A 10,919-nucleotide genomic window follows, 5' to 3' on the forward strand; every position below is an offset into this window, starting at 1 on the left:
TCAAGAGCTCCGAGTGCTGATGTTTCTTCAGTCGAGACGAGCTGTATCTGAGCGTCCGGCAGGATTCACGGCAGTCACATGATTTACAGCTCAATACTGAAGCAGTCTTTCAATGTGCTGCCATTGCTGTTCATTCAATAAAGCTTCTGAACGCGTTACATTTGTGTCCGACTGCATCATTGATCAGTGTGTCGTTCATTCAAAGTCCTGCACTAAAGTTTCAGCTGCTTTTGATTGATTGTAATAGTTGAGAACAGCTGCATTTAGCAGTAAATGTCAAATGAAGCTCTTGGGGTTTGAACATGGTCACTGGAGACGGAGCTGCTCTATTCTGAGAGGATCACAATCACTAAACCTGCCAATGCAAATGTGATTTTCACCTCAAACTCACAGTTTCACTCTTTGATTGGTTCAGCGCTCTGAACTGGAACACTTTCACTTCTGCTCATGAGAAATGAGTTATGAGTAATACATTTATAAACAGCTTTAGATGAAGGAGCTGCTTGAAAAACATCTTTATGTTACTGATACACCATGACTTTTGTGCAGTTTAATGTACAAAAACAAAACAACACATGGCACCATTATTGTTAGTTTGATTTCATATCAATTTACAGACTGTTTTTTCAGATTTTGAGCATATTTGAGTCAAACCCGTCTGTCACAGGACAGATCACAGTCTAATAGAGCTGATTTCAGTCATAAGTCAGTTTTGAGCACATGTGTAGTTCCTGTGTTTGTCCTCTGTGTGTCAGTAGTGTGTGAAAGTGTGTGAGCAGCTGCAGTATCAGTTCAGTCACTGTGACTCTGACTGACGGAGGTTTTTGTACGACTCTTTATCACTGTGTGAACACACAGCTACTAGGACAGTGTACACTCTGACAGTAATAATGTCCAGCATCTTCAGTCTGGACTCCACTGATGGTCAGAGTGAAATCACTGTCAGATCCACTGCCACTGAATCTAGATGGAGTTCCTGACTGGAGGGTGCTTGCATAATAAATCAGGAGTTTAGGAGCTTCTCCAGGTTTCTGTAAGTACCAGCTCAGAGCTGCTGGATCACTGTTAAATTTACAGGTCACAGTGACTGATTGTCCAGTTTGAGAGAGCAGCTCTGAGGGAGTTTGAGTCACTGTCACCTGACCAACAGATTCTGACAAGAGAGAAAGATTAGAAATCACAAACACTTTTACAACCATATATCTTCACAACACACATAAAAATAACAAGTAAATAATGTATGTAATCTTTACTGACACAAACCTCGACACAATACTGCCAGCGTCCAGATCAATATAGTGCTGAAAGTCATTTTTGTTGGTTGTAGGTTCAGTTCTAGTGAAAAACAGTTGTTGATCATGTTTGATGTTTGACAGAGTTATAAACACATGCAGAGCACTGAAGCGTGTGTCGCTCATGTAAAAAACACTCTCTATGCAAACGCTTCAGGAGTGACAGGTTTAAGTTGGTTTAATGTGGTTTCATTGAGACTTCACAAAACATTTCATGAGTTCATATGTTAATATAATCCTCATAAAGCAGTATAATGAGCAAGAGCTCTGTTTAGTGTGAATGTCAGATCAACAGCACGACTGAGAATGTGATATGACTTTCATACAATAGTTCAGTAAACAAAAACGAGTAGTTTATTCTTTAGACTCAGTATTAAGAGAAGTTACTTTGTTTTCGGTCCAGTTGAAATGGTTCCAAACGAATATATTGCTGATCAACACATTCCTGAATAAATCAATGTTTGATTAGAGCGACACGATTCTAGATATATTGAGAATCACAATCTTCTTTTGTTTAAAATAGAAATTCTTCCACCATTCTGAACAGACAACTAAACAAAGTAACATGCAATGTAGCCTACTAGAGGTTCTTACAAAATATGAATTTAAAACTGTTTAATTTGAATTATTATTAAAAAAAAAAAAAGGTTTTGAATGGATGATTCAGTGACTCACTCATAAATACTTCACTTGTTTCATTACTGGATGAATCAGCATTTTTGAACAAATCTCTTGAATGATTCAGTGACGAATACATTTTTAACAGTCTCTTGTTGCCATCTACTGGAGTAACAGTCTAATTGATACAATCGTTATTTGAAGCACCAAGTTACTTTCAAAAGGTGATTTGCTCTATTTTGATCTCTACTGTTATATCTGAACTATAAATTTTGATCTCAGTCCTTCTGTGAGGATTTGAATATTTGTAAAACAGAAATATTTTGTAAAAAACAGTGACGGTGCTCTGTCCTCTACACTCTGAATCACAATAAGAAGAAAATCATCAATTGTCATCAGCTGCGCTGAATGGATCTGTCCTTATGTTTTTGAAGTTTGGTTAAGGAAAAACATAAATGATTGTGACAGTTGTGAAGGGAGAGGAGAATTCATTCGTACATCAGTTTTTTTTTCTTTCACAAGAAAGTCCTTTGCATCCTTCATTTGTCTGAATCTCCAGGTTCTCTGTTAATTATGATAATTGAGCTGCGTATGAGTGACAGAAGCATCATGACAAACTCTGTATTGGCAGAGGTCAGAGGTCATCTCAGAGGTCACAGGTCAAGTTGAAGATGTGACAGTGCTTGAAGGCTCTGAAAACACAGTTTTACACCATAAATTAACATTAAGTAATTCCTCATTTTTTAGATATTTCTGTATCTTTATTGCTTCATGATTGGATTTTTTCACTCTTTAATATTATGAAAATGAAAGTGTTATTGATAATAAGCGGTAAGTAGGACAAACTGAAATCACTCAGATCTCAGTCATGTAACTGATCTATAAAAGCACAAAATCTCACAAACAGAACAATTTCAAAGTATAAGAGAAGGAAAAGACACAAATAATAATAATAATAAAACAATATAAGTGAGTCTGATAGAGCCATTGATGGACTTTTTGTCTAGTTGTTTCTCTCGACTAATACTTTGACTTCTGACCTCTGTGATTATTCAGAGAAACAGCTTAATTTAGATGATTTTATTTCAGATGTTTGTGTGACGATGTTGTTTCAGATCCTCCTTTGAGCAGCTGCAGTATCAGTTCAGTCACTGTGACTCTGACTGACGGAGGTTTTTGTACGACTCTTTATCACTGTGTGAATGTTTCATCACCCTCACAATAACCACCAGAATCTGTTCTGCAGTGGAAACTCTGACAGTAATAATGTCCAGCATCTTCAGTCTGGACTCCACTGATGGTCAGAGTGAAATCACTGTTAGATCCACTGCCACTGAATCTAGATGGAGTTCCTGACTGACGGCTGCTTACATAACGAATCAGGAGTTTAGGAGCTTCTCCAGATTTCTGTAAGTACCAGAATATATAATCATCATCAGCACTATCCCTGAACACATCTCTGCTGGTTTTACAGTTGATGTTCACAGTTTGTCCTGGTTGAGCTGCTGTCATTGAGGGACTCTGAGTGACGGTGATCTGTCCTCTACACTCTGAAACACACAACAAGAAGAAAATCAGCAGAAGACATTAATGATCTTTACCAGAACAAGTACATGTACTGTAGTAAATGCAGTAAAGTGAGTGTCACCGTTGAGCAGCAGCAGCAGAGAGCAGATGATCAGAGCGTGTGTCCTCATCTTTACTGGGAATGAGTGAAACTGAAGGACAGCGATGTTGGATTTAGTCGGACTGACAGACGCTCTGATATTGAGCTCCAATCACAGGGGTGGGACACAAATTCAAAGCGTTTCCTTTCAAATGTGTCACAGTCACTGACAGAAGAGTAAAAATTTTAGGAAATTTAAATTTCCCTCATCAAACACTGCTGCAGCAAACTGGATTTTTAAAAATAATTGTGTCATTTTTTTTCTTTATTTTGACTCTCACAATTACATTTATGATTTTGAAGCCACTTTCATTTCATAAATAAACTTCACTCAATGGAGCATGAAAACACCTGCAGATATACGATGAGAACATGAGGCCAAATTATGAACCTCATAGATAAAAGAATATATAAATGTATTTTTTGAGGTAAACATGCATGACAAACACATTTCTCTCATCTCTCGCTGTGTTTTATAGTTATTTTCAGTGTTTCTGGTGTCACAGGATCATCAAACTCCTCTGAGGACGATGAACATCTGCTCTATTCTGAGAGAAACACAATCACTCCACCTGATGATGAAATAAGAGTTTAACTCAGTTGAATTTGACTAATAGAGAGACGAGATTTTAAATTAAATTTTGTAAATTAAAAATCGTAAATTTGTAAATTAAAAAATCTTATTTTGCTTACACTCTAAGAAGAAATGTGCAGAAAAATAACAGAACTTCCAAGACCAAAACAAGACCATGCAATCAAGATAATTAATTAATTGTTAACAGCAGGGCGGGGTTTATGATCTATACTGCATCCAGCCACCTGGAGGCGATCGAGACGCTTTGGCTTCACTTTTCAGGACCAACAGGGGGCAGCAAGAGACAATTTATCAGGAACAGAGAAAATAAAAGTCTGTAAATGTAAATCTAAATATTTTAGTGGTTAGAATTTGCTTTATGTGAATGAAAGAGTGAAAATATGATTTTTATGAGTGAAAATATGATTTTTATGATGACAGATGACTGGAAAAGTCATGGCAATTCATTGATCAAACGATGAGGAGAACCTACTGAATACTACGAAGTATAAACCAGAAAGTAATCTATGCAAACGATAGTATGTGACGTTGTTGTTTTCACACGGCCTCATCTGTAATCTTTTTAAATTAAGCCATAAAAGAGATTGTGGATTTAATTACTTCCAGATCATTTGATTAGATTGTTCACTTTCTCAATCTCTATCTGTTGTCCTGATGTGTGGTATAGACTGCTGTGAAAGTAATGGGAAGGTCGAATCATTTTACTGAACATGAACAAATTTTTATTGAAGTCATTTTGTTCATTTTGTTTATTTGAATGGAGTTTAAATATTTCTATTTCCTGTAGCCAAAATCTTGTCATATGCCAATGATAAACTATTATCATAAACAGAAATAAGTCCATCAGGTCCATTTTGTCTGGTTTCAGATGTGTTTGGTCTGCTGACTTGACTTGGTGAAAGTTTATGAGAGAGAAACATTTGTAGAAGAACGTTTAGATCTGTGTGTTTGAAAACCTTCTGCTGTTGAGTGTGTGTGAAAGTGTGTGAGCAGCTGCAGTATCAGTTCAGTCACTGTGACTCTGACTGACGGAGGTTTTTGTACGACTCTTTATCACTGTGTGAACACACCACCACTGTGTGCACTCTGACAGTAATAATGTCCAGCATCTTCAGTCTGGACTCCACTGATGGTCAGAGTGAAATCACTGTTAGATCCACTGCCACTGAATCTAGATGGAGTTCCTGACTCGAGGGTGCTTGCTCCATAAATCAGGGTTTTAGGAGCTTCTCCAGGTTTCTGTAAGTACCAGTTTAAAGCATATATCCCAGAAACACTGTACACATCTCTGCTGGTTTTACAGTTGATGTTCACAGTTTGTCCTGGTTGAGCTGCTGTCATTGAGGGACTCTGAGTGACGGTGATCTGTCCTCTACACTCTGAAACATACAACAAGAAGAAAATCAACTCAAAACTTTGACAATATACTTGAAGAAATGAATTCATCTCAAACTTGTGCTCCACAAACCTTGAGCAAACGCTGTGAGAGTCCAGATGAAGATGATGATGAAGGTCATGTTGATGAAGATTGTTGTGTGTGTCAGTGATGAAGTGTTAAACTCACAGCACTATAAACACTCTCAGAGCACTGAAGCATCTGATCAATATGCAAACACACTCCAGATCATTTACCTGAAGACAGCAGAAACACTGTTTTGTCATTTAGTATCTTTGCTAATAAATTTCTATTGATCATTTTCAGAAACAGACACTCATGATTTACTTCATGTTATTTTGGGTGGATCTTCTCCCTCTAAACACTGTTTTAATGATCAGTTTCATTCAGACTTTGATGCTGAGAGCATTTCATACCTGTGCTGCAGATTTGATATCATCATGATACTGTAGAACAGGTCAAAGGTCATCCAATAGAGAATGACCATCTAAATATTGCTGAAGATTTCATTGTAAAGCAGGTAATTAGAATTAGCAGAGTTTAAGTCACGCGTGTTTGTGATTGTGATGAATGCATTTTCATGCAATAACAAGATTTTTTTTTTTAAAGATGAACATTTTGCGTCTCTTTTCAGCTCAATCATGTTGATGTTGAGAAGATCTGCTGTTGAGTCTCATATCAGTGTGTGTGAGTGTCGTTCGTCTCTTTCTCTGCTGGAGTTTGTGTTCATTTGAGTGTGACGGAGGTTTTTGTACGACGCTTTCACTAGAATGAAGCACTGTGGTTGACTTTCGGTGGAGGAACTGAACTGACCATCAGAAGTAAGACTAAAATACTCTAAAAATGCTTAAAATGATTTTTTTTTTTTTAGGCTATAAGCAAGTATTTGACAACATAATTGTAAAATTTAAAATATGTTAAAGTGAAAAAAATATCTATTAATTGTTACATTTCATGGTAAGTGGAGTTGTTTCACTATTTAAATTTGTCTGCTATTTTACAAATACATTTTCTGTGATATTTCATGTTTACCTTTCTCCATTTCAGTTCATATTTCATAATTGTTTTTAAATACTGTTTTTCGTGTGTTACATGAGTAACTTCTGATATTATTTGCTAACATTCATTGTTTTTTTTAAAAATTGCAGTATTTTCAGATATTTTCGTATTCAATTATGACTGAATATACAATTTTTTTTTTCCATTAATCTTGGTAAATTAAGGTTGATTAAGTTTTATTAAAATTCAAGTTTTATAATGTGAACAAAATAATTACAATTTTGTATGCTCTGTCATCAGACAAAGAAAAAGATCTAAATAATTCATAATTTGAACCTAAATTTGCTCAAATTTATGATTGTGAGTGAAAGAATATGTTTAAAATACATTTAATAATGAAATGATTATTTAAGGTTTTTTCTCACTATAAATATTTAATTGTGAACAATGTTTTTAAAATCAGTTTAAGGTTAAACTGTATTTTAATAAGAAAAGATCAAATACTATAAGAATTGCTGTATATCATGTCTGCTGTAGAGAACTGATTTACATTGAGAAATACATGATACTTTTAGTAGTGAATATTGATTTCACTGAGAATATTTTCAAATGTAATTCAAGATATTTGTGGTTTATGAATGAAATCAGTGATGTGGAGTTACTGTAAAGATGAAATGCATGTGATCTTCACTGCATTATCATGTCTGCTCCAGTGAAGATTGTAGCTGCTGATGTAAATATTTGATAAACTGTGCGCTGAAGACTGTGTTTGTGTGTGTTTGTGCAGCTGGTCCCGCAGTGAAGCCCTCCGTGTCTCTGCTGCCGCCCTCTTCTCTGCAGATCTCTGGAGACTCAGCCGCACTGCTCTGCCTGCTCAGCTCTTACTCTCCACAGGGGGCGACGGTGAGCTGGACGCTGGACGGGTCAGAGGTCACCGAGGGGGTTCAGACCAGCGCAGAGAGCGAGCGGGACGGACGCTACAGCCGCAGCAGCGTCCTGAGCCTCAGCAAAGCACGCTGGGAAGGCGCAGATCGCTTCGTCTGCAGAGTAAGACATGACGGAGCTGATCACGAGGCCTCGTTCCTCAAGAGCTCAGAGTGCTGATGTTTCTCCAGTCGAGACGAGCCGTATCTGAGCGTCTGGCAGGATTCACAGGCAGTCACGTGATTTACAGCTCAATACTGAAGCAGTCTTTCAATGTGCTGCCATTGCTGTTCATTCAATAAAGCTTCTGAACGCGTTACATTTGTGTCCGACTGCATCATTGATCAGTGTGTCGTTCATTCAAAGTCCTGCACTAAAGTTTCAGCTGCTTTTGATTGATTGTAATAGTTGAGAACAGCTGCATTTAGCAGTAAATGTCAAATGAAGCTCTTGGGGTTTGAACATGGTCACTGGAGACGGAGCTGCTCTATTCTGAGAGGATCACAATCACTAAACCTGCCAATGCAAATGTGATTTTCACCTCAAACTCACAGTTTCACTCTTTGATTGGTTCAACGCTCTGAACTGGAACACTTTCACTTCTGCTCATGAGAAATGAGTTATGAGTAATACATTTATAAACAGCTTTAGATGAAGGAGCTGCTTGAAAAACATCTTTATGTTACTGATACACCATGACTTTAGTGTAGTTTAATGTACAAAAACAAAACAACATATGGTGCCATTATTATTAGTTTGATTTCATATCAATTTACACACTTTGTTTTCTCTCATTTTGAGCATATTTGTGTCAAACCCGTCTGTCACAGGACAGATCACAGTCTAATAGAGCTGATTTCAGTCATAAGTCAGTTTTGAGCACATGTGTAGTTCCTGTGTTTGTCCTCTGTGTGTCAGTAGTGTGTGAAAGTGTGTGAGCAGCTGCAGTATCAGTTCAGTCACTGTGACTCTGACTGACGGAGGTTTTTGTACGACTCTTTATCACTGTGTGAACACATTGGCACTGTGGTAACTCTGACAGTAATAATGTCCAGCATCTTCAGTCTGGACTCCACTGATGGTCAGAGTGAAATCACTGTTAGATCCACTGCCACTGAATCTAGATGGAGTTCCTGACTGACGGCTGCTTACAAAACGAACCAAGTGTTTAGGAGCTTCTCCAGGTTTCTGTAAGTACCAGCTGAAAAAGTATGTTCCGGAATAACTGTACACATCTCTGCTGGTTTTACAGTTGATGTTCACAGTTTGTCCTGGTTGAGCTGCTGTCATTGAGGGACTCTGAGTGACGGTGATCTGTCCTCTACACTCTGAAACACACAACAAGAAGAAAATCAACTCAAAACTTTGACAATATACTTGAAGAAATGAATTGATATCAAACTTGTGCTCCACAAACCTTGAGCAAACGCTGTGAGAGTCCAGATGAAGATGATGATGAAGGTCATGTTGATGAAGATTGTTGTGTGTGTCAGTGATGAAGTGTTAAACTCACAGCACTATAAACACTCTCAGAGCACTGAAGCATCTGATCAATATGCAAACACACTCCAGATCATTTACCTGAAGACAGTCACTCATTAGGGCCCAAGTGTTTTCCTAGGGTAATTTTTTTTTTTTCAAACTTTTGGGCACTTTTGGGTCCCTTTAACATGCTCAAAAACTTTTGAAACGTTGCACACACATAGAAATCGTCGGCCATCAGGGCCGGGCACAAGTTGTTGGGGGGGCTCTGTGGCACACCCTTTTATATGGTTGTATTTGAGGGCCTCTGTAGCGCACCCCTTTTCACCTACAGTAACCAAACTTCATACAGTTACAGATCTCATTGGGCACTCTAAGTCATACACCAGCCCAACAGAAAGTTGGCTATTTAGGGTTGTTTGAAAAATGCATGCTCTGGAATTTGATTTACTCCTCTTAGGGAATTTATCCAGTCACCTCCAAACTCAGTCAGCATGAAGACAAGACATTAAGAATGCTAAATTACGAGTGGATGTTCTGAAAAATCAGACTTTGAATTTTGAACTACTACTGCTAGAGGGTTTATACAATTCACAGCAAAAATTTGTAACTTGGTGGTAAGACTTTGAAGATGTTAAATTGCGAATGGATGTTGGATATCTCAAACGGTGTTGCCAAGGCAAGGGATTAAAGTAATGTGGTACATTCAAATGATTTTAAAATAGTCTTTTAAACATTTACCCGGTTTAAATGCATATTGCCCATCATGTACAGTTGCCCTAAAGCCACCGGGGTGGCGGTGCCACCAGGGCTTGGGACCGTCATCGCTGCTTGCAGCTACATTTAACAGACTGTAGTTGGATTGAAACGTCACTGTTAATCCCTGAATTATTCACCAAGTCCATGTGTGTTCCTGCAGTTTCTGAACCGACATGAAGTAGGCTAATCAAGTAGGCTACATACAAGACTATATGTGTGCTTTATCTTTCAGTCATGATTATATTCAAATTCAGTCATTAAATAAAAGATTGTAACATTATGTCTTTGTGTCCTTTTTTGTGTCATTTTTGTTTCGGGTCTTTCATTGGATCAGGGCTTTAGCTCATATTTTACAAATAAACTTCACTCAGTGGAGCATGAAAACACCTGCAGATACATGATGAAACGAGATCTGCTCAATTCTCAGAGGAACACAATCACAAATGTGATGCAAATGAGTTTCACTGTTTGACTTGTTATTCTGTGAAATGAGACTGCTGAGTGCATATATACAGGTGCTGGTCATATAATTAGAATATCATCAAAAAGTTCATTTTTTTATTATAAATTATTTTTAAAAATGAAACTTTCATATATTCTAGATTCCCTACATGTAAAGTAAAACATTTCAAAAGTTTTTTTTTTTTAAATTTTGATGATTAGAGCGTACAGCTCATGAAAGTCCAAAATCCAGTATTTCAAAATATTAGAATATTTCCTAAAATCAATCAAAAAATGGATTTGCAAAACAGAAAAGTTAAAGTTCTTTAAAGTATGTTCTTTTGTGCACTCAATACTTGATCGGCAGGACATATTACAGCAAATGACTTGCTCCTAGCCCAAATTACTGCATCAGTGAAGTGTGGCATGGAAGTGATCAGCCTGTGGCACTGCTGAGGCACTATTGAGCCTTCAGATCATCTGTATATTGTTGGATCGACTGTTTCTCATCTTTCTCTTGAAAATATCCCATAGATTCAGGTCAGGCATATTGGCTGGCCAATAAAGCACAGTAATATCATGGTCAGCAAACCACTTGGAAGTGGTTTTTGCACTGTGGGCAGGTGCTAAAGTTCTGCTGGAAAAGGAAATCAGCATCTCCATAAAGCTTGTCAGCAGATGGAAGCATAAAGTGCTTCAAAATCTCCTGGAAGATGGCTGCATTGACTTTGCACTTGATAAAACACA

The 10,919-nt window shown here is 37.5% G+C and overlaps 1 protein-coding gene and 2 long non-coding RNA genes across 3 annotated transcripts; 1 reads left to right on the forward strand and 2 right to left on the reverse strand.

Annotated features, from left to right (window-relative positions):
- Nucleotides 1–839: 839 nt before the first annotated feature.
- On the reverse strand, nt 840–3,525 carry LOC127506494 (immunoglobulin kappa variable 1-8). The gene is made up of 3 exons (XM_051883054.1): nt 3,518–3,525; nt 3,353–3,453; nt 840–1,054 (listed from the first exon to the last, which is right to left on the reverse strand). The coding sequence occupies exons 1-3, from the start codon at nt 3,523–3,525 to the stop codon at nt 840–842; spliced, it is 324 nt and encodes a 107-aa protein (XP_051739014.1).
- Nucleotides 3,526–5,647: 2,122 nt separating this feature from the next.
- LOC127506088 (uncharacterized) lies at nt 5,648–7,809 on the forward strand. The gene is made up of 3 exons (XR_007927898.1): nt 5,648–6,087; nt 6,202–6,388; nt 7,354–7,809. It is a non-coding gene; the product is annotated as an uncharacterized LOC127506088 (long non-coding RNA).
- A 352-nt stretch (nt 7,810–8,161) lies between these two features.
- LOC127506078 (uncharacterized) lies at nt 8,162–9,973 on the reverse strand. The gene is made up of 2 exons (XR_007927880.1): nt 8,908–9,973; nt 8,162–8,818 (listed from the first exon to the last, which is right to left on the reverse strand). It is a non-coding gene; the product is annotated as an uncharacterized LOC127506078 (long non-coding RNA).
- Between the last annotated feature and the right edge of the window lie 946 nt (nt 9,974–10,919).

The sequence above is a fragment of the Ctenopharyngodon idella genome, chromosome 23 (assembly GCF_019924925.1).
Source record: "Ctenopharyngodon idella isolate HZGC_01 chromosome 23, HZGC01, whole genome shotgun sequence".
Classification (NCBI taxonomy): Eukaryota; Metazoa; Chordata; class Actinopteri; order Cypriniformes; family Xenocyprididae; genus Ctenopharyngodon; species Ctenopharyngodon idella.

Bases quoted from the DNA above. Each gene is read 5' to 3' on its own strand.
- LOC127506494 (XM_051883054.1), bottom strand. The intron at 1,055-3,352 runs GTGCTGATGATG...ACAGTGATCCAG, and splicing joins CAGAGATGTGTTCAGGGATA to CAGCTCTGAGCTGGTACTTA.